The 23,602-nt window shown below is 65.6% G+C and overlaps 5 protein-coding genes across 7 annotated transcripts; 2 read left to right on the top strand and 3 right to left on the bottom strand.

Moving 5' to 3' along the window:
- Window positions 1–67: 67 nt before the first annotated feature.
- TUBA1B (tubulin alpha 1b) lies at window positions 68–3,108 on the bottom strand. Its single transcript, XM_061361755.1, has 4 exons — window positions 2,955–3,108; window positions 1,802–2,024; window positions 1,582–1,730; window positions 68–1,241 (listed from the first exon to the last, which is right to left on the bottom strand). The coding sequence occupies exons 1-4, from the start codon at window positions 2,955–2,957 to the stop codon at window positions 261–263; spliced, it is 1,356 nt and encodes a 451-aa protein (XP_061217739.1). The 5' UTR covers window positions 2,958–3,108; the 3' UTR covers window positions 68–260.
- Window positions 3,109–4,855: 1,747 nt separating this feature from the next.
- TUBA1A (tubulin alpha 1a) lies at window positions 4,856–8,178 on the bottom strand. The gene is made up of 4 exons (XM_061361744.1): window positions 8,021–8,178; window positions 6,813–7,035; window positions 6,594–6,742; window positions 4,856–6,010 (listed from the first exon to the last, which is right to left on the bottom strand). Exons 1-4 carry the CDS (start codon window positions 8,021–8,023, stop codon window positions 5,030–5,032), a joined length of 1,356 nt encoding a protein of 451 aa, XP_061217728.1. The 5' UTR covers window positions 8,024–8,178; the 3' UTR covers window positions 4,856–5,029.
- A 4,426-nt stretch (window positions 8,179–12,604) lies between these two features.
- Window positions 12,605–14,583, top strand: LOC133216760 (tubulin alpha-1C chain). Its single transcript, XM_061361745.1, has 3 exons — window positions 12,605–12,827; window positions 12,898–13,046; window positions 13,579–14,583. Exons 1-3 carry the CDS (start codon window positions 12,707–12,709, stop codon window positions 14,551–14,553), a joined length of 1,245 nt encoding a protein of 414 aa, XP_061217729.1. The 5' UTR covers window positions 12,605–12,706; the 3' UTR covers window positions 14,554–14,583.
- An 823-nt stretch (window positions 14,584–15,406) lies between these two features.
- Window positions 15,407–18,346, top strand: PRPH (peripherin). 3 transcript variants are annotated; one of them, XM_061361750.1, is made up of 9 exons: window positions 15,407–15,793; window positions 16,566–16,626; window positions 16,806–16,901; window positions 16,992–17,147; window positions 17,227–17,352; window positions 17,430–17,650; window positions 17,874–17,923; window positions 18,042–18,112; window positions 18,219–18,346. In XM_061361750.1, exons 1-9 carry the CDS (start codon window positions 15,429–15,431, stop codon window positions 18,264–18,266), a joined length of 1,194 nt encoding a protein of 397 aa, XP_061217734.1. In that variant the 5' UTR covers window positions 15,407–15,428; the 3' UTR covers window positions 18,267–18,346. The 3 variants fall into 3 exon arrangements, with proteins under 3 accessions (XP_061217734.1, XP_061217735.1, XP_061217736.1); XM_061361751.1 differs by having other exon boundaries at window positions 18,222–18,343; XM_061361752.1 differs by lacking the exons at window positions 17,874–17,923; window positions 18,042–18,112 and having other exon boundaries at window positions 18,219–18,343.
- Window positions 18,347–19,351: 1,005 nt separating this feature from the next.
- Window positions 19,352–21,255, bottom strand: C1QL4 (complement C1q like 4). The gene is made up of 2 exons (XM_061361754.1): window positions 20,668–21,255; window positions 19,352–19,663 (listed from the first exon to the last, which is right to left on the bottom strand). The coding sequence occupies exons 1-2, from the start codon at window positions 21,181–21,183 to the stop codon at window positions 19,484–19,486; spliced, it is 696 nt and encodes a 231-aa protein (XP_061217738.1). The 5' UTR covers window positions 21,184–21,255; the 3' UTR covers window positions 19,352–19,483.
- Between the last annotated feature and the right edge of the window lie 2,347 nt (window positions 21,256–23,602).

Below are 23,602 nucleotides of genomic sequence, written 5' to 3'. Positions count from 1 at the left end.
ACAGTCTGTTCCCATGGGCTGGGGCCAGGCGCTGACACAGAGGGTTTGTATCCGACACAGGGGCAGCCTCTCTTAAAGCCTTTTATTCACAGACATGGTACAGACACATGGAAAATCGACAAGATCACATTGGAGAACACGAGCCTGGAGCAGCGCAGGCCCCCCCTCGCGGGGCTGGACCCCGCCCAGTGCACAAGGAAGCTGCAGTGTTTGAAGCAGACATTTTGTGGACATGCTACAGCAACAGAAGAACTCAGAGCTCAGTATTCCTCTCCTTCCTCTTCTCCCTCTCCTTCCACAGAATCCACCCCCACCTCCTCGTAATCCTTCTCCAGTGCAGCCATGTCCTCCCGGGCCTCTGAGAACTCACCCTCCTCCATGCCCTCCCCCACGTACCAGTGCACAAAGGCTCTCTTGGCGTACATCAGGTCGAACTTGTGGTCCAGGCGGGCCCAGGCCTCGGCGATGGCCGTGGTGTTGCTCAGCATGCACACTGCGCGCTGCACCTTGGCCAGGTCCCCGCCAGGCACCACCGTCGGGGGCTGGTAGTTGATGCCCACCTTGAAGCCAGTGGGGCACCAGTCCACGAACTGGATGCTACGCTTGGTCTTGATGGTGGCGATGGCGGCGTTGACATCCTTGGGCACCACGTCCCCACGGTACAGCAGGCAGCACGCCATGTACTTGCCGTGCCGTGGGTCACACTTCACCATCTGGTTGGCCGGCTCGAAGCAGGCGTTGGTGATCTCAGCCACTGAGAGCTGCTCATGGTAAGCTTTCTCAGCTGAGATGACAGGGGCATAGGTGGCCAGAGGGAAGTGGATGCGGGGGTACGGCACCAGGTTGGTCTGGAACTCTGTCAGGTCGACATTCAGGGCCCCATCGAAGCGCAGGGAGGCAGTGATGGAGGACACAATCTGGCTGATGAGGCGGTTGAGGTTGGTGTAGGTGGGCCTCTCGATGTCCAGGTTGCGGCGGCAGATGTCATAGATGGCCTCGTTGTCCACCATGAAAGCACAGTCAGAGTGCTCCAGGGTGGTGTGGGTGGTGAGGATGGAGTTGTAGGGCTCCACCACGGCTGTGGAGACCTGCGGGGCTGGGTAGATCGAGAACTCCAGCTTGGACTTCTTGCCATAGTCGACAGAGAGGCGCTCCATGAGCAAGGAGGTGAAGCCGGAGCCGGTGCCACCCCCAAAGCTGTGGAAGACCAGGAAGCCCTGCAGCCCTGTGCACTGGTCAGCCTGGAAGAACAGAAAAGACAAGACTGATCCATCAGTAATTCAGGGTTTAAGTGGCTAACAAGTCACCCAGGATGGCAAATATTCACCCAAGGATGTCAGCTTTGGGGACACTGCTAATAAACAGTTGGTTAAGAAAGAACAGATATTCAAATAGAAACCTCCATGAACTTACTAAAAGGATGAAATAAGTTTATCCTAAGAGTACAGATAAGCCATATTCCCCCCACTGCATTCCCAGAGCAGCTCCACCTTCCTGTAGGAGGTTGCAGGGTCCTGATGAAGGGGATTCACAGCCCAAGGGGAGGGGGAAGCGGCTGATCCCACCCAGGCTGGTACCCACCAGCTTGCGGATGCGGTCGAGGACCAGGTCGATGATCTCCTTCCCAATGGTGTAGTGCCCACGGGCATAGTTGTTGGCCGCATCCTCCTTGCCCGTGATGAGCTGCTCAGGGTGGAAGAGCTGCCGGTACGTCCCCGTGCGCACCTCATCTGCGGGGAGAGCCCATTAGCACCCGGTGGCCTGTGGAGCCTGCATCCCCCCAGCCCCGGCCCACACTCACCGATCACCGTGGGCTCCAGGTCCACGAAGACGGCGCGGGGCACGTGCTTGCCGGCACCCGTCTCGCTGAAGAAGGTGTTGAAGGAGTCGTCCCCGCCGCCGATGGTCTTGTCACTGGGCATCTGCCCGTCGGGCTGGATGCCGTGCTCCAGGCAGTACAGCTCCCAGCAGGCATTGCCGATCTGCACGCCCGCTTGGCCAACGTGGATGGAGATGCACTCACGCTGCAAGGACAGGACATCGGGGGGGGGTCACACTCATGCTCATCACCAGCAGTGCTTGTGTCACAGCTCCAGGCAGATCCAACTGAAAGCCAGGAGCTCATCATGGGATGGGTGTTAGGGGGTCCCTTTATGTGTGGTGGAGGGGACACAACACGTGTTTGGGGAGAAACTGGAACCACCATTTGGGCACCATCACCCGCATCAGGCCTCTGCCTGCTCCCAAATGGCGCGGGGAGGACATCTTACAACAGGGCCGGGGTGAGGCTGCGCCGGGAGGAAGAGGAGGAGGAAGTTCCCGGCGCAGCAGCAGGGAGGTGGCTGCACCACTGAGGCTGTCGCCCCTGGGGTCCCCATGGCCCCCCTCAAGCACATTCCCGGCCACACCCTGCACCCGCCACCTGCTCCCGGCATTCCAGCTGCCGGGGGGGGGGGCTCCTCAGGAGCTGTGGGTCAGGATTAGCCCCATGGGGTTGGGCTCTGGGAGGTTCAGTGCTGGGGTTACGGGGTTCGGTGATGGGGGGGGGACCGGGCGGGAATGTGCTCATTGCGGAGGGGGTGGGGCTGTGTCGCCTTCCCGCGCGCGGGAAGGTTAACGGTCGGGGCTGGGCGCCAAAAGCACAAGAGCCCCGCCCCCACCGGAGGGGGCCACCGGCCCAGGGACCACGTGCTGCTCCCCCCAAGGCTGCTGTAACCCTCCCAAGGGCGCTGCATCCCCCCGGCTGCTGCTCCCCCCGCCCTAAGCACCCCCCAGCTCCTGCTGTGCCTCCGCCTCGTTTCCCCCCCTTCTCCCTCTGCAACCCCGCTCTGCCATGTGCCCCCCAACCCCTCTATTCCCCTCCAAGTCTTTCCCCCTCCCCTCTCTCCCAATCCTGCCCCTACCTTCAATCTCCCCCAGTTCCCCCCCCCCATGCGCCCCACATTCCACATTACCATGGCTTAGACTCTGTTACTCGTCCCGACAAGCAAGGAATCGACGCAAGTATCAGGCTGCCACCGCCCCCGAGCACACCCCTATATACCGGCCATGGGGGCGGGCTTTCAGCCCCCGCCTCGCACTCCTATTGGCAGCCACACCCGCCCATCTACATGCTCCCAACACCGATTGGCTTATGCACATGGCTCGTCCCGCCTCCTTCCGTTCCCCCCCCAGCTGCCGGGAGGGGGCTGCGGGACTTTGGGGGGGGCCGGGGTTTGCGGAGGGCCCCCCCCCGCACGGTTTGGGGCTTCCGGGGGGGGCGGGGGTCTGAGCCTCCCCTCCGCTGGGCTCAGCCCCCCCCCTCCCTGTGTGTGCTGCGGGGGGAGGGGGCAAAGGCGCCTCCCGCTCCCCCCCCGCATCCCTCCCCCGCCGGTGCGGCTCCGCTGCAGAGGAAAACTGCGACATGGGGGGGAGGGGGGGATATGGCACGTGCTGCCCCCCTCCCCCCGCCTTAACCGCGTCCCGACGCCGGTAATCCGCTGCTCTGGTCACCCCTCCCGGCCCGTCTGCACCCCACGGCGCCCCCACAGCTCTTCTCAATCTCGGCACCCCCAACTCATCTTTATCGGGGGGCGCAGTCCTGAATCCTGCCGTTCCGGGGGGCATCGTGCCCCGGGACCCCCCTGGATTTCAACTGGGGGGTGGCAGATCCCGCTCCTTTTGTCTCGGGTGTGTCCCAGTCTCCCTGCATGGTTCCCCCCGAGCCCCAGGGCTGTGTTTGTGGGGTGCAGCTCCCCGCCTGACTGCAAGTCCATGGAGAGCCGGGGGGGCGCAGGGGGGGTGTTCAGCACCAACCCCCATCTAATCCCCTGTAATCCGCCTTCCCGTTCACTGAGAGCCCCGCGGCTGCAGCGCGGCCGCATTGCGCGTCCCAGCGCGTTCCCCTGCCCCACCGGGATCCTCCCAGGGGTGCTCGGGCCCGCGCGGCGGCCGCATCCGCATTGCAGCGGGTGACGTGGCTCCCGCCATTTGCCTTCCCGGGCAGCAGCGCTGCCGCTCCCGCCGGGATGCACCGCAGGGGGTTCGGAATCTCTGGGGACACCGGAGGCCGCTCTGGGTGCGGGGGGTCCCCGATGGGGTCTGGGGTCCGCTCGGCTCCGGCTGATGCCGAGGAGGCGCCGCGGAAGAGCCGGTGCCAGCCGCTGTCATCGCAGCCACACTGGAGAGGGGGTTCAGGCACGGTGGCCGGGGCGGGGACCAGGGTGCCCCCTCAGCACCCACTCGGGGTTGACTGTGTTCAACTTCCCCTTCATTATTTAGCCCTGACTGGAGCCACAGGGGAAGAGGGGCTGCTGTGGCATTCCCCACTCCCAGGGGCTGGGACCAGCTCTCCGCTAAGCCAGGGCTGTCTGACCCTGTCATAAGGGACACAGGGACCCCAGGACACATCATGGGTGGGGATTGCGGGGGGGCACCCATTTCTGACCACCCAGAAAGATGAAGGCACCACGTTCAGCCCCAGCAGTGGTGTTGGGCAGTAGAACCTGCCCTTCAGGGACAATGCAGCCCCTCCCCTGCCTGCACAGAACAGGCAGGAGCCCCCCCCCCGATTTCTGCAAAACGGGGGGGGGGCAGTCAGCTCCTCACTTTGGGAGGAGTTAAACCAGCCCCCATGTGTTCACTTTGCTCCTGGTCCTCAACAACCCCCCCCCAGCACTTAACAGAGATGGGGAGAAATAGAAGGGAGAATATGGGGGAGACACTGCCCAGTCCTGGGCAGGACAGGCTGGGGAAGGATGTGTTTGGGGAGCACAGAGCTGGGCTCAGGAACCAGATAGAGACCTGGGGTGCAGAGACTGCAATACTATGGGAAGTCATCAGGGACAGCACAGAGTAAAGACACCAGAACCAGGGATAAGACAGGGAATGCTTTTTATTCAGACCCACAGGAGAGGACGGGTGGGTCCAGAAAAACTTTTCCACTGAAGCACAGACCATTGACAGGACAGACCGTGGCAAACACACTGCTACAGCCCTGAGGGCCTTCAACTAGGTTACGTTCCCTGTAGAGCAGCACCCTTGGGGGAGTTCAGTATTCCTCCCCTTCCTCCTCTCCCTCTCCTTCCACAGAATCCACCCCCACCTCCTCATAATCCTTCTCCAGTGCAGCCATGTCCTCCCGGGCCTCTGAGAACTCACCCTCCTCCATGCCCTCCCCCACGTACCAGTGCACAAAGGCTCTCTTGGCGTACATCAGGTCGAACTTGTGGTCCAGGCGGGCCCAGGCCTCGGCGATGGCCGTGGTGTTGCTCAGCATGCACACTGCGCGCTGCACCTTGGCCAGGTCCCCGCCAGGCACCACCGTCGGGGGCTGGTAGTTGATGCCCACCTTGAAGCCAGTGGGGCACCAGTCCACGAACTGGATGGTGCGCTTGGTCTTGATGGTGGCGATGGCAGCGTTGACATCCTTGGGCACCACGTCCCCACGGTACAGCAGGCAGCACGCCATGTACTTGCCGTGCCGTGGGTCGCACTTCACCATCTGGTTGGCCGGCTCGAAGCAGGCGTTGGTGATCTCAGCCACTGAGAGCTGCTCATGGTAAGCTTTCTCAGCTGAGATGACAGGGGCATAGGTGGCCAGAGGGAAGTGGATGCGGGGGTACGGCACCAGGTTGGTCTGGAACTCTGTCAGGTCGACATTCAGGGCCCCATCGAAGCGCAGGGAGGCCGTGATGGAGGACACAATCTGGCCTATCAGCCTGTTGAGGTTGGTGTAGGTGGGCCTCTCGATGTCCAGGTTGCGGCGGCAGATGTCATAGATGGCCTCGTTGTCCACCATGAAAGCACAGTCAGAGTGCTCCAGGGTGGTGTGGGTGGTGAGGATGGAGTTGTAGGGCTCCACCACGGCTGTGGAGACCTGCGGGGCTGGGTAGATGGAGAACTCCAGCTTGGACTTCTTGCCATAGTCGACAGAGAGGCGCTCCATGAGCAGGGAGGTGAAGCCAGAGCCGGTGCCACCCCCAAAGCTGTGGAAGACCAGGAAGCCCTGCAGCCCTGTGCACTGGTCAGCCTGGTGAGGAGAGACAAGGGGAGGGCATGTTTAGTCCAGAGAGCAGCAGAAGTTGCTCTTTCAACTCTGTGGCCCCCTGAGGACATCTGGGGGCTTCCCAAAGCAGAAGTCACTGGTGTGGATGACAGCGTGGCCCTGACCCATCTGTTGGTCACTGACTCATAGGAGTGGTGAATCTCTCAGGGAAGCCCCAGGTGTGGGAAGAGTGGGCAAAAGCAACTTGTAGGAACACGTTTGGGCTCCGGGTCCAAGCCCCGGGCTCAGCACAGCTGCTTTGCTCCGGGCAGGCCCGGTCCGAGCCGGGGCGCCCATCCCCAGCCGCATGCAGCTGGACTCAGCCATTGCCGAGCCAAGTGGGAACAAAGAGGGAATTGCAGAACTCAGCGCCGTCCGGGAGCTGCGGCGCTGTGGAGCCTCTCCAGCTCCCCGCTGCGCCGCATCGCGCTGCGGCCAATGGCAGCCACTGCACAACAGGATTAACATTCATTAATACATTAAAGCTAAAGCCAGCCCTGCTGCTCCGCGACAGAGAACTGCGGCTTTGTCCTCAGCTCGCCCCCTGCAACCTATCCCCCGCGCCTACCAGCTTGCGGATGCGGTCGAGGACCAGGTCGATGATCTCCTTCCCAATGGTGTAGTGCCCACGGGCATAGTTGTTGGCCGCATCCTCCTTGCCCGTGATGAGCTGCTCAGGGTGGAAGAGCTGCCGGTACGTCCCCGTGCGCACCTCATCTGCGGGGAGAGCCCATTAGCACCCGGTGGCCTGTGGAGCCTGCACCCCCCAGCCCCGGCCCACACTCACCGATCACCGTGGGCTCCAGGTCCACGAAGACAGCGCGGGGCACGTGCTTGCCGGCACCCGTCTCGCTGAAGAAGGTGTTGAAGGAGTCGTCCCCGCCGCCGATGGTCTTGTCACTGGGCATCTGCCCGTCGGGCTGGATGCCGTGCTCCAGGCAGTACAGCTCCCAGCAGGCATTGCCGATCTGCACGCCCGCTTGGCCAACGTGGATGGAGATGCACTCACGCTGCAAGGACAGGACATGGGGACGTGTCACCCCCTGCCTCCCCTGCTTTGTCCCTCCCTAAGGGCCCCATAGGGATGCTCCATCCCATGATGGAGCCTGGATCCTGCTCCGAGGCACTGTATTGTTCTGGGTCCTGAGCTGCTGGGGTCCCATCCCGCCCACCCAGGAACCTGAGGCTGGGCCCATTGAGGGATGGGGAGCTCCGAACAGTGCGACTCATCCTGATCCAGGCAACAGGGATCCCCCACAAGGGCCCCAGAGTCTCATCCTGACCTATACACCCTGCTGAGACCCAGCAGTGCCTCTGGTAGGGCCTCAGCACCAGGGTCCCTGTTAAGCCAGGGCAACACCCATTGGGGAAGGGGGGAGCTGTCCTACTCTGCCCCCACAAGAGGACTCATTCTGCACCGTTAAATCGAGGCCACGCCCAGAGCAGGCTCAGCACCGGGGGGGGGGTCTGTCCTGCCCGGTTTAACGGGAGCCACGCCCAGTGCGGGACCACAGCTCTGTACCGGGAACCGGGGGCCCGATCCTGCGTCGTTGACCCGGTGCCACGCCCAGTACGGGCTCAGCCCCGGGGCCCCATCGTGCCCGGTTTAACAGCAGCCACGCCCACTTCGGGCTCCTGGATCAGCACCGGGGACCCATCCTGCTCCGTTTAACGGGCACCGTGCCCGGAGCAGGCTCAGGGCTTGGTCCCGGGGGTCCCATCCTGCCCGCTTTAAGCGGAGCCACGCCCAGTATGGTGCTGAGCCCTGGGAAAGGAGAAAGACACATCCAGCCCCGTTTAACGGGACCCACACGAAGGGCTGAGCCCCCACCAACCCCCCCTGCCCTCTGTAACGGGAGCCACGCCCGGTGCGGGCTCAGCCCCGGGACCCAGGGCCTCATCCCGCTCATCCCGGGTGCGGCGGGGCTGGCCCCGGGAGCAACAGCGGCATCGGCGGACGGGAACCGGACCTCCCCTCCCTGTTCCTGCCCTCACCATGGTGGCGGTCGCTCCGGGGCGGTCTCACAGCCCGACGCTGAGGCGGTCGATGTAAGAGGCGCGGTGGAGCGCAGGGCTCGACGCGGGGCTTTATAGGGCCCGGAGGGGCGGGGCGGGCGGCGGGGCCGGGGGGGGGCGGTGGCGGCGGCCATTGGCGCGGCCCTGGATGAGGTAATGCCCCCCCGGAGCCGCAGACAAAGGCCGGGCGGTGCGGGGAAGGGGGGGACTGGGGGCTGCGGCGGCCGCCGTCAGGGCCCCGGCCTCGGCCTCGTCCCCGGCCCCGCCTGGTCCCGGTGCCCGTTCCCAGCCAAGCTGCTGGTCCCGGCCATGCCCCGGTTCCTCTGCACTGCCCCAGTGGTGTCACCGTCCTTGTGTCCACAGGCCTGGCTCCCGGTCACATCCCTGTCCCCATCCTCAGCCGCACCCGGGTCCCGCATACCCGTTCCCGTCCCCACCTATGCCACCGTCCCCTCATCTGGCCACTGCCCTGCCTCCAGTCTGTGCTCCCGGCCCCATCCTCAGCCACGCACCCTCCCTGTCCCCAACCTCGCTGTTGTCCCCAACCCCATCACACTTGGTCCCCATCCCTGTCCGCATCCCTAGCCACACCCTGGTCCCCATCCCCAGTCATGGCCTTGTTCCCATCCCCAGGGATGCTGTCCCCAACCAAGGGACTCTGTCCTAGACCTGGCTGTGTCCCAGTGCCCTGCTTCCCAGCCACCACTTGGCCCCAGTCCCCACCGTGGCCCGGTGCCCTGGCTGCAGCCTGGCCCGTACCCATCCCTTCCAGTGCCTCTTTGTCTGCTCAGGCAGCAGAACCCAATCCCGCAGGGCCCAATCCGGGGGAAAAAGAGTCCTCCTGGGGGCAGCTGGGGATGGGTAGTGCCATGGGGCTGCAGACACTGTGGGGACACAGGGGACAAAGGCCTGAGGTGGGGTTTTGGGGCGGGGGGCAGCTGCTCTGCAGCAGCTGGTGGTGGATGCGGACACAGCAGGGACACCAGGACATGCATCCCCCACCCCCCCTCCATCTGCTGCAGCCCCTGCATGGCCCCCCCCAGTCACCAGACCCACAGCCGTGGTGTTTTCCCTCCTCAGGGGGTGCCCCCCCCTCCTTTCTGTCCCTGCAAAGGCCATGGTGCCTGGGGCGGGGGGAGCTTGGGGGTCAGTCTCTGTAGAGGGGTGACCCCACACCACCTTCAGGGGTGGCCCTAGCTGCTGCAATGGAGCTGCCAGGGTGCCCCCCCAATGGGAAATGCCTTTCTTCTCTTCGCTTCCCACATTCTGCAGTTTTCTTTGCAGCTCCAGATTCCCTCACCCCCAGTCCCAGCCCCACTTCCTCAGTCCCAGCCCCACATCCTCAGCACCAGATCACCAGCCCCACATCCCCACTCCCACCGCCCCCCCCCCACCCGGCCAGCCCAGTGCTTCTGGGGTGCTGCTGAAGTGGGGTGGGAGCAGGGCCCGTGGGGCTGCAGACAAAGAGAGGTGAGGATTTGGGCATCGCCCACCAGAACAAAGGACTGGGCGGTCCTGCCTGTGCAGAGTAGAGGAGAACCGGGAGATCCAGCTCCCACCGGGAGCAAACGGGTTTTAGGGGCACCCTAAGCCCAAAGCAGCTCAGCCCCCCCCAGCTGTGACCCACACTGGGGCCATCCCTGCATGGGAAAAGCCTCATGTCTTTGTCTCCCCATGGCCCCGAGCCCCCAGTGCTGGTGTGGGACCTGGCAGCGCGTCCCCAGTGCATCCCCACGGTGTCCCCAGGGTCTGGGGGTTCGGGACCCTCCAATAGCTCCTGCCCCGGGGACCCGTGTCCATGCTGGGGGGGGGGGTTCCCCTGCCCATTGTGTACCCCAAGCCGTGGGCTGGCAGGGCGTGCCCCATGGGGTGGCGGTGGCTCAGCCCCCTCGGGCAATGCAGGGTATGGGATGTGGGGCTCTGAGTGCCGGGGGGACCCCGTGTCTCCCCCCATCTCGTTAGGTATGGAGGGCCACTCGTCCCCACGCCGGCCGCTGCCAGGCAACCGCCGTGGTGGCGGAGTTGCTAGGAGACCGGTTGCTAAGGGATGGGCTGGGACCCCCCTCCTCGCGCATTCCCCTTCCCCAGTATCTATCCCAGGGCCTGTGGGGGTGTAGGAAGACAGGCCTGGAGTCGCCCCCGCTGCCTGACCCTGCTGTGCTGAGGTGGGACACCATCACTGGCCCCCCCCCAGTGTCTGCTAGGAGGGGTGCACAGGCAGGGGGTTTCCCAATGCCCACCTTGCCATGGATGCCATGGAGCTACCCAGCCCCAGTGTGTGCCGGGGGGTAGGGGCTGGCCCTGCTCCCGGCCCCCTCAGCACTTCCCGGCCTCCTGTGCTCTGTTGACTGTTGGTAGCAACGCGGCGGCTCCTGGCGACGGTTGTTGTACCCCCCCGCCGTATCCACTGCTGGGCACGGGACGGGCCATTGCTCCACCGGGGACCCCTCTTGGGCCACGCAGAGCTCACAGCCCTGCCCATGCTGCCCCCCCCCGGGCTGGGCATGGGCATGTCGGGAGGGGGGCTTTAAGTGCCGGTGGGTCCTGGTTTCCTGGCACGGGGGGAACACAGTGGTGTCCCCGCAGCTGGGTGCCCTGTGCCCCTCCCCCCGCGCAGCCCCCACTCTGCGGGAGCCACAGCAAAATCGGGGTTCAACCCGGGGGGGCTGCAGCCTGGGGGGGGGGGGGTTGGTTCGATCGCGTCGCCGTGGGGAGGGGGCTGCAGCAGCGCAGCACCGCAATGCGGCAAAACCCGCAGTAAAGGAGCAGGGCGGTGGCGGCGGCGGGAGGAGAGAGAGACCCCGCTGCGGGGGGGTCCCCGCGCTGCCCTCCCCCACAGCAGCCCCGGAGCCCAGCAGGAGATGGGGTGGGGGGGACTCGCGGGGTTCTGGGGGCTCAGGGGCACCCCGACCCCAGGTGGGTGCCAGCAGTGAGGATGTGCGCAGGGAGTGGGGGGGCAGCGGGGAGCCAGGGGATGGGGGGCGTTAGGGAACCTGAGGAGTGGGGGTACATCGGGGGTGCCCAGGCCATGCCGGGACCCTCCCTGGGGTCCCCCGGGACATCGTGACCCTCCCACCCTCAGCCCTACGTGGGAACAGGGTCCCTTGGTGGGGGGGACACCAAGAGGGGCAGCACTCGGGTTCCAGTCCAGTCCAGGGCTGCCGTGTCCCCACGCTGCGGCCGTGGGAACCCAGACAGGGGCCGGGGGGGTCCAACCCCTCCCGCAGGTCCTGCGCTCCCCGAGGGCCTGGCCCCGGGGCCTGGCACGGGAACGCGCGCGGCGCCGGCAGCGGGGGCAGGAGCAGGAGCAGGAGCCGGCGCGGCGGGGGCCCGCGGGGCTTCCCACAGGAACGGCACCGTGATGGGGAAGGGGCGGGGGGGGGAGAACCGGGCACAGGGACCCCCACCCGGGGACCCCAGCACAGGCTGGGCCGCGGCGCTCCCTGCGCGGAGCCCGGGGCTGCGGCGGAGAGGGCTCAGGGACCGCTCCTGCCCCCCCTCAGCCCCGCCCGGCACTAAAGACCCCCCCAAATGACCCCAAGGCCCCCCCAAAACCTCCTCCTCACCAACCCCCGCCCCTCGCCCCGTTTCCCCCCCCCACATTCCACTCCGCCGACGTCACCGTCTACCCAACCCCCGCCGTCTTTCGAACCTGCCAATCAGAATCGAGGCGGTGCGGAGGGGGCGTGGTCAGTCGATGAAGGGGCGTGACGGAGGCGGGAAACCGCGATGCCACGCCCCCTCCCCCCGTCCGCCCGCCCCCCCCTGCTCCGGTATATCACGGGGGGGCCCCACGGGGCGCCCCCCGCCTCCTTCCTCGGTGACTCCGTAGCGGTTCGGGCAGTGAGCGGCCATGGTGAGGGCAGGGGGGTGCGGGACCACCCCGTGTCCACGGTAGCACGTGGAGCTGTGTCCCGGGGGGGTGAGGGGTTCCCGTGTGCCCAGGACACTGTGTAGGGCTGCTGAGCACTTTTATGCTCTAGGGGGGGGCTCCGTGTGACCCTGGAGGGGGGTGTTTGGGGTGGGGGGATCGGGGGTCCCAGCCTTGGGCGCACTGCGTGTCCCGGGCTCCGAGGTAGGACCTGGATGCATTTGCTCCTGGGGAGGGAAACGTGTGCCAGGGAGGTGCTGGGGGGAGCGAGGAAGAATCTGCCGTGGTATCCTGCTGGGAGTAGGGAGAGCTCCTCGTGTGTTGGGCGGGGGGGGAGACGGCAGCGGCTGCGGTGGGGAAACGCTTCCCAGTCCCGGGAGTTTACCGAGAGTTTGCTCTTGCCCCTGGGCCACGCAGTGGGGGGATTCCGGGCTCCCATCCCTGTGGATCAGCGCTGCTGGAAAGAACGGGGATTCCCCTTGGTAATCGAGGAGTGCACCTGAACTGGGGCCGATGGGGACCTCTGAAAAGAGGGCAGTGAAGTTGTCTCTGTCCCTATACAAGCCTAGATAGGGAATGGTGAGGACTGGGAATAACCCTGAGGAATCTCAACCTCTGACTTGGAGCAGCGGGTGCCAATTAACCCAGTCGGAGCTGGGGGGGGTCTGAGCCTGTCTCCGGTGTCCCCGCAGCGCGAGTGCATCTCCATCCACGTTGGCCAAGCGGGCGTGCAGATCGGCAATGCCTGCTGGGAGCTGTACTGCCTGGAGCACGGCATCCAGCCCGACGGGCAGATGCCCAGTGACAAGACCATCGGCGGCGGGGACGACTCCTTCAACACCTTCTTCAGCGAGACGGGTGCCGGCAAGCACGTGCCCCGCGCCGTCTTCGTGGACCTGGAGCCCACGGTGATCGGTGAGTGTGGGCCGGGGCTGGGGGGTGCAGGCTCCACAGGCCACCGGGTGCTAATGGGCTCTCCCCGCAGATGAGGTGCGCACGGGGACGTACCGGCAGCTCTTCCACCCTGAGCAGCTCATCACGGGCAAGGAGGATGCGGCCAACAACTATGCCCGTGGGCACTACACCATTGGGAAGGAGATCATCGACCTGGTCCTCGACCGCATCCGCAAGCTGGTGGGCATCCCATGTGGTGGGTTTATTCCTAGGGTGGAGGAATGGCTGAGGATAAAGGGAAGCCATTGTTCTTGGGGGGGGGTGATCAACGGGTCCTTCTCACCTCATCAGCACTTTGGGACAGGAGGTGGAGCTGCCCTGAGGTATGTGGGACTGGTCTGGCCTGTCTCTGGTGCCCACATGCGATGCATCTCCTGAGCCCAGCTATGGGAGGAGGATGAGAAGCCCCATGCCCGGGGCAACGGGGGACTTGCAGCCCCAGTTTGGCTGCTGGTGCAGCACTGGTTGGACTGGTGCGGCTACTTGAGCTCTTTGAACCTGCAGTTCCCACGCTGGGGCTGGCGCCGGGGCTCGCTGGACCTGCAGTGCCACTGGCTTCGCTCCGGGAGCTCCAGGCACATCAAAGCCACAGCTTTGCCACCCATGGGCCTGTGTGGGCCGGCTGGCTCCTGCTTCACCCATCCTGGGGAGCACGCGGCTCCAAAGCCATGGCTGACCCACTCTGGACCCCCGCTGGGGGCTCTCCCAACAGGCTGACCAGTGCACAGGGCTGCAGGGCTTCCTGGTCTTCCACAGCTTCGGGGGTGGCACCGGCTCCGGCTTCACCTCCTTGCTCATGGAACGCCTCTCTGTCGACTATGGCAAGAAGTCCAAGCTGGAGTTCTCCATCTACCCAGCCCCGCAGGTCTCCACAGCCGTGGTGGAGCCCTACAACTCCATCCTCACCACCCACACCACCCTGGAGCACTCTGACTGTGCTTTCATGGTGGACAACGAGGCCATCTACGACATCTGCCGCCGCAACCTGGACATCGAGAGGCCCACCTACACCAACCTCAACCGCCTCATCAGCCAGATTGTGTCCTCCATCACTGCCTCCCTGCGCTTCGATGGGGCCCTGAATGTCGACCTGACAGAGTTCCAGACCAACCTGGTGCCGTACCCCCGCATCCACTTCCCTCTGGCCACCTATGCCCCTGTCATCTCAGCTGAGAAAGCTTACCATGAGCAACTCACTGTGGCTGAGATCACCAACGCCTGCTTCGAGCCAGCCAACCAGATGGTGAAGTGTGACCCACGGCACGGCAAGTACATGGCGTGCTGCCTGCTGTACCGTGGGGACGTGGTGCCCAAGGATGTCAACGCCGCCATCGCCACCATCAAGACCAAGCGCACCATCCAGTTCGTGGACTGGTGCCCCACTGGCTTCAAGGTGGGCATCAACTACCAGCCCCCGACGGTGGTGCCTGGCGGGGACCTGGCCAAGGTGCAGCGCGCAGTGTGCATGCTGAGCAACACCACGGCCATCGCCGAGGCCTGGGCCCGCCTGGACCACAAGTTCGACCTGATGTACGCCAAGAGAGCCTTTGTGCACTGGTACGTGGGGGAGGGCATGGAGGAGGGTGAGTTCTCAGAGGCCCGGGAGGACATGGCTGCACTGGAGAAGGATTATGAGGAGGTGGGGGCTGACAGTGTGGAAGGGGAGGAGGATGGGGAGGAATATTAGTGCCTTTGGCTCTTGTGCCCGTGACACTGTGATGCTCATCATTAAAGATGCTGTTTCCACTCTTGCCTTGTTCATTGTCGTTGGGAGTGACCAGGGAGGGAGGATGTTCGGGGGGGGGGGGGGGGATCCGGGCTGGTGGGGGTGGTTTTGTGTCATGGGTGTACCTTGGCTGAGTTCTGTGCCATCGGCTGGCTGTGCCCTGTCTGGCTGTTTGCACCTGAGAGGGGTTCATGTCTCCCTGTCTGTGCTAGTGTCCTTGTCACAGAGTAGGTCATCCGGTGGGGTGCAGACCCCTGGATCACTCCCTGCTTTGGGCTCTGTAGCGCAGCCAGTGTCCAGCTCAGTGCAGGCGCCCTGCTCTCTACGTGGCGTCTGGCTGCTCTCCTGTGCAGTGCTGGGCAGGGCATTGACCCCTTCCCGTAAGTGCTGCCTGTGGAGGGAAGGCTTGGGGGGGGGGGGCAGCTTCTGAATAGCCGAGTCATGGCTTCCCGTTCAGAAGTGGGGGACACGTCAGGGGTCCCACTCCCAATGCTGGGGAGGGACACGGCCTGCTCCATAGCGCAGGATGGGACCCGCTGAGCTGCGGTAGCCCCTGCCCCAGGGCTTCACCCCACGGGGCTCCCCAACCCCTCTGCTGGGGCCTGGCAGGGGGAACCCTCCCTCCATCCCAGTGAATTGGGGACCCCCGGCCCCTCTCCTCCCTGCTCCCGCTGCTGCCGGGCCCCTGGGCCTGCCCCATCCCGCCTTCCGCGGGGCACCTGAAGCCCCCAGCCGGGAGACCCCTCCCCTCGCACCCCCAGGTCTCCCCGACGGGGCGGAGCCGCCGCCCGCTATAAACGGCCGGTACCGGGAACCGCCGCCCTCCCGGTGCCAGCATGAGCGGCGGCGGCCGCGCCCCCCCCGCGCGGCGCTCCTTCGGGGCGCCGTCGCCCCTCAGCGGGGCTCCGGGGCTGCTGGCGGCGGCGGCGGCGGCTCGGGGAGCGGAGCGGGAGGAGTTGGCGGCCCTGAACGATCGTTTCGCCGCTTTCCTGGAGCGGGTGCGGGCTCTGGAGCGGCAGAACGGGGCCCTTCGGGCAGCGCTGGGCCGCGCCGCCGCCGCCGCCGCGCCCCGCACGGCCGGGCTGGTGCAGGGGGAGCTGCGGGGCCTGCGTGAGCGGCTGCAGCTCCTCGGCCGGGACCGGGACCGCCTCCAGACAGAGCGAGACGGGCTGGCAGCTGACCTGGCGGCCCTGCGGCAGCGGTGGGTGGGCGGCGGGGCTGGGGATGTGCTGGGATAAGGGATGCGCCGGGATGAGGGATGCGCCGGGATGAGGGATACACAGGGATGAGGGATGCGCCGGGATGAGGGATACACCGGAATGAGGGATGCGCTGGGATGAGGGATACACCGGGATGAGGGATGCGCCGGGATGAGGGATGCGCCGGGATGAGGGATACACAGGGATGAGGGATGCGCCGGGATGAGGGATACACCGGAATGAGGGATGCGCTGGGATGAGGGATGCGCCGGGATGAGGGATGCAATGGGATGTGCTGGAGAAGACACGGGGAGATGCCCCCAGGTACCCAGGGGCATGCAGCAGGATGGGGAAGCACCAGGGGTGTTGGGGGGGGGACGCACTGGAGGCTGCAGGGAGGGGAGTGCTGCATGTATTGGGATGTGCTGGGGAGGACCAGGAGAGGCTGGAGAAAGCCCCGGGGAGACCAGGAGAGAGTGTAAAGAATGGGGAGCTTGGGTGCTGCAAAGGGTGGGGCACGGGGGGGGCACTGAGAGTGGACAAGGAGAAGCACTGAGGTGGGAGATGGGCCCAAGTCAGGGGCTGAACCCCCCGGGGAGGAGAGTGGCCCAGTGAGGGGTCTTGGGGGCCTACAGTGGGGTCTTGGCCCCGAGACAGGGCAGGAATGTGAGGTTCCTGTTCTGGCTCCGGCTTAGGGACTCCTCCATCCCCGCGTGCCTGCAGAGTGGGGGCTGCAGGAGGGTCCTCACCTTGTTCCGCTCCTGCTGTCCCCAGGCTGGAGGATGAGACCCAGAAGCGGGAGGATGCGGAGAAGAGCCTGGTGCTGTTCCGCAAGGTGAGGGGTCTCATGCAGTGCCCATTCCCCTGTGCTCCTCATGCCCTGCGCCCCCAGCCTGCTCATGCATGTGAAGGCCCCAGCCATGCATCATGTAGACTAAGGGGGGGACCTGGGCTGGTCTGCGAGTGCCCATTCACTTCCTGCTGCCCCACAACTCATCCCATCTGTACCCACAGGACGTGGATGATGCCACCTTGTCCCGACTGGAGCTGGAGCGGAAGGTGGAGCTGCTGCTGGATGAGATCGGCTTCCTCAGGAAGCTGCATGAGGAGGTGCGATGGGGACATGGGTCGGGATGGGGGACACGGGCAGGGTCCATGTGCTGTGTCGTGAAGTATCATGACCGCCCGTGTGCCCCGCAGGAGCTGCGGGACCTGGAGGTGAGCACCCTGAGCCCGGTGCCTCCGGTGGAGCTCTGCAAACCGGAGCTGACAGCTGCGCTGCGGGAGATCCGCACCCAGTACGAGAGCATCGCCGTGAGGAACCTGCAGGAGGCCGAGGAGTGGTACAAGTCCAAGGTACCCCGGGCCGGGGGGGGGGCTCTGATTGGGGTCTGGGGCACCCCAAAAGCTCTGACCCCCCCCGTGGGTGCTGCAGTTTGCAGACCTCTCGGACGCAGCCAACCGCAACCAGGAGGCGCTGCGCTTGGCCAAGCAGGAGATGAACGAGTCACGGCGGCAGATCCAGAGCCTCACCAGCGAGGTGGATGGGCTGAAGAGCATGGTGAGACCCGGGCGGGGGGGACACTTATGGGGGGGATCGCAGCCCCAGGCCCTGCAGTGCATCCTCATCCCGTGCAGAACGAGGCGCTGCAGCGGCAGATGCGGGAGATGGAGGCTGAGTTTGGGGAGGAGATCGGGAGTTACCGGGATGTGGTGGAGCATTTGGAGCAGGAGCTGCGGCAGCTCAAGGAGGAGATGGCGCGGCACCTCCGCGAGTACCAGGACCTGCTCAACATCAAGATGGCTCTGGACATCGAGATCGCCACGTACCGCAAGCTGCTGGAGGGCGAGGAGAGCAGGTGAGGGCCTCCCTCCGCTGACTTTCCCATGGGATCTCCTGGGAAGGAGGTGGCTCCACAGGGGACAAGCAGCTCCCATCCCATGGGAGCTTGGAGATGACAGCAAGGCCAAGGGACGGGGTGAGGATGAGGGAGCTGCTGCCCCCTCTACCAGCCCGTGATGGGGTCACTCAGTGGTGACCAGTGACACCCCACAACCCCCTTACCCCTTTCTGCCCCCCAGGATCACTGTCTCCCCACACCCTCCAACCTCCTTCAGCGGGAGAAGCTCAGGTGAGAGGGGTCGGGTGGTCCCCAGTTGTGTCCTTGGGGGTCCTTTTCCCCCATGAGGGTGCAGGTGGGTCCCTGGGCCCTGCCTCGGCGGGGGACTCATGACTTCTGTGTCCCCCAGTGCTGGAGCCTATGCAGAGCCTGACTCAGAGGATGGTGCTTATCAAAACCATTGAGACACAGGACGGGCAGGTGCGGGGCCACTGTCCCTGCATGAGGGGGCTCCCCCTCTCTGGGGCTGTCCCTACCTGGGGTGTCGATCCCATCTGTGTCCTGACTCCCCCTTGTCCCCCCACAGCAGGTGGTGACGGAGTCGCACAGACAGAGAGCGGAGCCGGGACAGTGATGGAGGGTCCGGGCGGGGCTTCACCGGCTGCCCCCCCCATCCCAGCGTCGCGATGCATCCGGTGCCTTGTGCCCGCCTCTTATTCATTGCTGTTTATGCCCCGCCCCTCCCGCCCCTCCTCTGTATTTAACGTTCACCGAGTGCGCCCCGCCTCCGGGGGTCGCGGGGTCCGGGAGACGCTGGGGCTGCCCCCCCCCAATAAAGGCTGTGGCGCGGAGGGACCGAGTTACGCGCGGAGGTGCGGGGGGGCTCCGGGGGCTCGCCCCTTTACCGGAGCGCGTTACTGGTGCGGGACCACCAGGCGGCGCTGTCCCACAAGCCCCCATCCCGGCGCTCTCCTCGGCTCTCTGTAATCAGCGTCTTCCATTCCCGGGACCTGATAGGCTGACATCAGCCTATCGCTGAGAGGACTGGGCGCTCGACCAATCCCAGACGGGTGCTTGCGCGCGGTGCCGCCGCTGATTGGTCATTTCTGGGCCGCGGGGCGATTCAGTGGCGTTGGCGGTGTTTATAAAGAGGGGCCGCGCCCAAGGTGCAACGGGACCGGAGTGAAAACCGGGCCCAGGGATAGGGGGGGTCCCGAAGAGGAGGGTTCCCCCCACACCTCGGCAGCAGCCCCCGACCCACCGCGGCTCGATGCGGTCGCGCAGGAGATAACCCAGCTCCCCCCAGCGCCGTGTGGAGTGTCCGGTGTTGTGAGCCCCCCTCCACGGCATCCCTTCCCGAGGTTCCCACACACCCCCGGTCCTACCCATGTCCTGCGGGCGCCGGCCGGGCGGTGGCAGCACCGGCCCAATGCCATGCGGGGACAGGGATGGGGATACGGGCTGCGGGGTCCGGGGGGTCCGCAGCGTGACCCCGCCTCGGGGGGCTGTCGCTGTCCCTGTGTTCCGGGGGGAGGTGTGATAGGGAAGGTGACATCGAGGGGTTTCCCCCATCGGTGCGGAGCTCGTCACAGCGGCTCAGTCCGTCCCCCCCACCGGGGCCGTGTCCCCAAATGTTCCCTTCTAGGCCAACCCTCCCCGTGGAGATGGCGGCAGCCGCTGCACATCCAAACCCCGAGTGCTTTATTGGGGGGTGTCATGACGCCCCATGATCAGCTGCGGGGATGGGGACAGCACCGGGACACCCCGATGCCACCGTTGGGTGTTGCATGCGGGGAGGGGGACACGGAGCACTGATGGGGGTGGGTTTGGAGGGGAGGAGAGCCGGGAGGGTCAGTCGGGGTAGATGATGAACCCGGAGAAGGTGCTGTACTTGTTGGTGTTGCCGCCGTGCACTTTGCCCCCGTCCAGCTTGATGAAGACCTCGTCCCCCACGTCCAAGTGCAGGATGACGCTGTTGCTGGCGTAGTCGTAGTTCTGGTCTGCATCCTGCGCGATAGCGCTGGCCCGGACCTGGGGGATGTGGGACACGGTCATCAGAGCCCCCCCGTCTGCGTCACACTGTGCCCAGGACCCCCCCCGCCCCGATCAGCCGTGGCTCAAAGTCGCACTGTTCCCCGGTGCTGCAGAGCCCGGGGATGGAGCCGGTGTCCCCCCCTGCTCCCAACCTGCTTTGGGAGGGGACAGTGAGAGAGCCCCTCCCCCCCCGACCGCTCGCATGGGTCTCGCTGTCGGTGTTCAACCGGGGAGCCCAGGGACCAGTGGTGCCCCACGGGGGTGATGGAGCCGCCATTGATCCCGCTGGATCTATCCTTGTTTCTCCCATAATAAAAGGGAAGTGTCCAGGGCGGGAGCTGTGCTGCCACAGACAAAGGGACCGGCCGGGGGGAGCACAGACCCGCCCCCCCCACCCTAGCCCAGTGCTCCTGGGGCAGGAGCCCCGGGAATGGGGGTTTCATGTCCCCAGGAATGGGCAGGTGCTCCCCCCCTCAGCCCATGGTCCCAGAGGGGGAATGGGGTGGGTGGGAGATGGGAATGGGGCTACTGGGGGAGCTGGGATAGGGGAAAATGGGATGCAGGAAGAGGTACGAGAAGAAGAAGATGGGAATTAGGCTGGGGGAATCGGATGGTGGAAATGGAATGTGCGTGGTTGGGGGAATTGGAGAGGGGGAATCGGAGAGGGGGAATCATGATGGGTGGAGCTTGGATGGGGGGGTCAGGAATGAGGGGAACGAGGATGGAGCGATGGAGATTTAACAGAAAACAATGGGAAAAGCAGGGTGGGAGTAAACAAGATGGGAAAAGCACGACAGGTGAAGCACAGTGGGGGAACTGGGATGGAGGAAATTGGGATGGAGAAAACCAGGATGGGGAGATGTGGGACTGGAGGAGCTGGATGGAGATAACCAAAGCCAGGGTAGAACAGGGCAAGGGACCAGCTGGGAGGAAGCAGGATGGGGGATACCAGGAGGAGCCGCAGTCGTGGTGGTGGCACCAGTGCTGGTCCCAGCCTGTACCTGTCCATTCTTCATGAGGTCGGCCCACATGCTGGTGCCATCGCCGCCGCGCATGAGGACATGGTAGGTGAAGAAGTAGATGCCGGGAAGGGGACAGGTGAACTTCCCACTCGAGGGCTCGTAGTAGTTGCCCACATTGGTGACCACATCGTCGAAGCGCAGCACCTCGTAGCCCTCGTGGGGCTTCCGCAGCCCAGCATAGAAGGCGATCTTGGGGCTGTAGAAGGAGGGGATGTACCCCCCAGGACCTGGCCCCGGTGGCCCTGGTGGCCCTGGCCGACCTGGTTCACCCGGTGGCCCCCGTGGTCCCGGTGGCCCTGGGGGTCCTCGTACCCCAGCACGGCCCTTGCGGCCCGGCTCACCCTTGGCACCGGGCAGGAAGGGCGGTGGGGAGGCCGCAGGCAGCTCGGGATAAGGGTCACAAACCATACGGCAGCTGCCCAGCATCTCATAGTGTGTGGCTGCCTTGGAGCTGTGCACAAGCAGCGGGATGGCCACCAGTAGCACCAGCACCATGGCCACGCCAACGGCTGCCCCGGCCACCCGCTTCCGCCGGCTCAGCCGTGACGCCGCCAGTGCCAGCAGGTCCTCGTCGCCCTTGGGTGCAATGGTGATGCTGGGGGGATGGACGGCACCCAGCCGCCCACCGAGATCCTCAAGTCCCCGTGGGGACAGGGATGGGGATGAAGATGTGAATGGGGATAGGGATGAGGGTAGGGCTAGGGATGGTCACAGCAGCGGGGATGGGGTTGGGAAGAGCAGCCAGGCTGGGGACAGCAGCGGGGTGGGAGACAGGGATGGGAACAGGGACAGGGATGGTGACAGCAGCGCGGCTGGCGCCGGGGACAAGGATGGGACCAGGAGCGGGAGTGGAGCTGCGGATGGAACTGGGACTTGCGCTGGTGAAGGGGAAGAAAGCGGAGCCGGTGATGGAACCGGGAGTGGAGGTGGGGAAGGGGCTGAGATCAGAGCCGGGGACGGAGTAGAGATCGGAGCTCCTGCAGCAGCCAGGACCGGAGCCGGTGGAGAAGCTGGTGATGTAACCGGAGCCGGGACCGAGCCGGGATGTATCCGGGAAGGAGCCGGGACCGCGCCGGGAAGGAGCTGACAGCGGAATGGAGCCGGGAAAGAACCGAGACCGGAGCCGGGATGGAGCCGCCGCAACGCGTGGGGCAACTTCTCGCCAAGTTGCCCGGGAGCAAGAGCCCCTCCCGCGGGAGCGGGACTCCCTTCCCCGCGGCAGCCCCGGAGCGGCCCCGCTCTCCCGGTGCGCACCGGCGGGGACGGGCGAAGGGACGGGGACGGACAGCGCCGCCAGGGGCGGTTCTCCCGGAGCCCCCCCCGCGCCCCACTCATGGTCCCCGGGGACGCGCGACCCCTGGCCCGCAGCGGAGTACCCCCAGCTCCCGCACCCCCCCCCCCAAGCCAGTGCCCTCCGGTACCTGCCGCCCGCGGCGCCGGGAGCCACGTGCCGGGGCCGCCGCCCGCAGCGCACCGCGCCCGCAGCCCCGCTCCGCCCGCCCCGCTCGACGGCACCGGGCACGGCGAGGGCGGGGGAGGGGGGTGGGGGAGGGAGGGGAGCGCGGCGGGGGCAGGGATTGTGCAAAGGGGGATGCAGGGGGGGTGAGGGGCTGGGGGTGCACAGAGCACCCCCCCCATGCACCACCGTGGACCCGTTTTAGGGACCCTCCTGGCGGGGGGGGCTCTGTCGGGGTGTCCGGTCCCTCTCCAGGATGGGGACAGAGCCCCGGGGATGCTCCAGTGCCTCTGGTACCACCGGGGGGCTGGAGCTGGGGATGCAGGAGGAATGTGTGTGCCTGTGCATGCTTAGTGCAGGTGTGTGCACGCTTAGTGCAGGTGTGTGCACGCTTAGTGCAGGTGTGTGCATGGCTATGTGCCTACTGTGTGCATGCTCCGTGCATGGGTGTTTATGCCTGTGCATGCTCTATGCATGTGCATTCTCAGTGTAACTGTGCACATGCATACACACGCTTAGCGCATGTGTGTGAATGCTCTGTGTGTGTGTGTGCATGCTCAGTGCATGTGTGTTTATGCCTGTGCATGCTCTATGCATGTCCATGCTCAGTGCATGTGTGTTCATGCCTATGCATGTGCATGCTCTGTGCATGTGTGTGCGTGCCCGTGCATGCTCCATGTGTGGGATTCATCCCATTGCTTCTCCAGGTCGGGCCGGCGGCTCCAGCGGCGGCCGATCGATCCCGGGCTATTGCCGGGATTTATGGCCCCGTTCTGCGGGGGATCGATACGATCCCGACCATGTTTGTGCAATAAATCAAGCGGCTGAAGCTGCTCCCCCGCTCGCCCCGGCGGGAGCCCCCGGTGCCCCCGGGAGCCCCCCGAGTCCCATCGCCACCGCCTGACGTTAACGAGCAGCATCAGCGCGTTAATTAGCCGCGAGGGGAAGCCCTGCCGCTAATTACCGGGGACCGGGGGGTGGAGGGAGCGGGCCCCGTCGTGGGGTCCCTGCGGCCGCACCGAGCCTCGGTTCCCTCCTCCGGCTGCTCCCGATGTCCCCACGCAGAGCACGGGCGCTGCTGCGGTCATCCCGATGGGGACGGACACGTCCCGCACCGCAGAGCCCGGAGCGAGCCGGCAGAGCGGGGCATGAATAAATGCATCACCCGGCTCGGGGACGGCGGCGCCGGTACAGCCACGGTCACCATCTGCCTCTGCGGCCCCCGAGGACCCACCGGCTTGTGGAGCAGCCGTGCGGCCCCCGCGGGGTCACATGCAGCGCTGGTGCTGCTTGGTGCATGGTCCAGAGCGGCCGGTGCACGGTCCCTGGCACCCAGGGGACATCATCCCTCCTTCCCCATGTCTTCCCCAAGCGCTTCCCTCCCCACCGAGTGGGAGAGGGAGCCTCATGGCCGATGGATACGGATGGCTGGATGCGGCTGCACGCTCCATCCAGGCC

This window comes from Neopsephotus bourkii, unplaced genomic scaffold (assembly GCF_033783945.1).
Source record: "Neopsephotus bourkii isolate Nb327-2 ecotype Australia unplaced genomic scaffold, CSIRO-AGI_Nbou_v1 NB_1063, whole genome shotgun sequence".
In the NCBI taxonomy this organism is placed as follows: domain Eukaryota; kingdom Metazoa; phylum Chordata; class Aves; order Psittaciformes; family Psittacidae; genus Neopsephotus; species Neopsephotus bourkii.
The sequence above is the reverse complement of the archived record's forward strand: the minus strand, read 5'-3'. Positions and strand labels throughout refer to the sequence as shown.

Coding starts and splice junctions, on each gene's coding strand:
- PRPH (XM_061361750.1), top strand. CDS start 15,429: ATGAGCGGCGGCGGCCGCGCCCCCCCCGCGCGGCGCTCCTTCGGGGCG. Junction 16,902..16,991: donor TCAGGAAGCTGCATGAGGAG/GTGCGATGGGGA, acceptor TGTGCCCCGCAG/GAGCTGCGGGACCTGGAGGT. Junction 18,113..18,218: donor TTGAGACACAGGACGGGCAG/GTGCGGGGCCAC, acceptor GTCCCCCCACAG/CAGGTGGTGACGGAGTCGCA.
- TUBA1B (XM_061361755.1), bottom strand. Junction 1,731..1,801: donor CCTGGAGCCCACGGTGATCG/GTGAGTGTGGGC, acceptor CTCTCCCCGCAG/ATGAGGTGCGCACGGGGACG. Junction 1,242..1,581: donor TCGACCGCATCCGCAAGCTG/GTGGGTACCAGC, acceptor CTGTTCTTCCAG/GCTGACCAGTGCACAGGGCT.
- C1QL4 (XM_061361754.1), bottom strand. CDS start 21,183: ATGGTGCTGGTGCTACTGGTGGCCATCCCGCTGCTTGTGCACAGCTCC. Junction 19,664..20,667: donor ACCTCATGAAGAATGGACAG/GTACAGGCTGGG, acceptor CACATCCCCCAG/GTCCGGGCCAGCGCTATCGC.
- LOC133216760 (XM_061361745.1), top strand. CDS start 12,707: ATGCCCAGTGACAAGACCATCGGCGGCGGGGACGACTCCTTCAACACC. Junction 12,828..12,897: donor CCTGGAGCCCACGGTGATCG/GTGAGTGTGGGC, acceptor CTCTCCCCGCAG/ATGAGGTGCGCACGGGGACG. Junction 13,047..13,578: donor TCGACCGCATCCGCAAGCTG/GTGGGCATCCCA, acceptor CTCTCCCAACAG/GCTGACCAGTGCACAGGGCT.
- TUBA1A (XM_061361744.1), bottom strand. Junction 6,743..6,812: donor CCTGGAGCCCACGGTGATCG/GTGAGTGTGGGC, acceptor CTCTCCCCGCAG/ATGAGGTGCGCACGGGGACG. Junction 6,011..6,593: donor TCGACCGCATCCGCAAGCTG/GTAGGCGCGGGG, acceptor TCTCCTCACCAG/GCTGACCAGTGCACAGGGCT.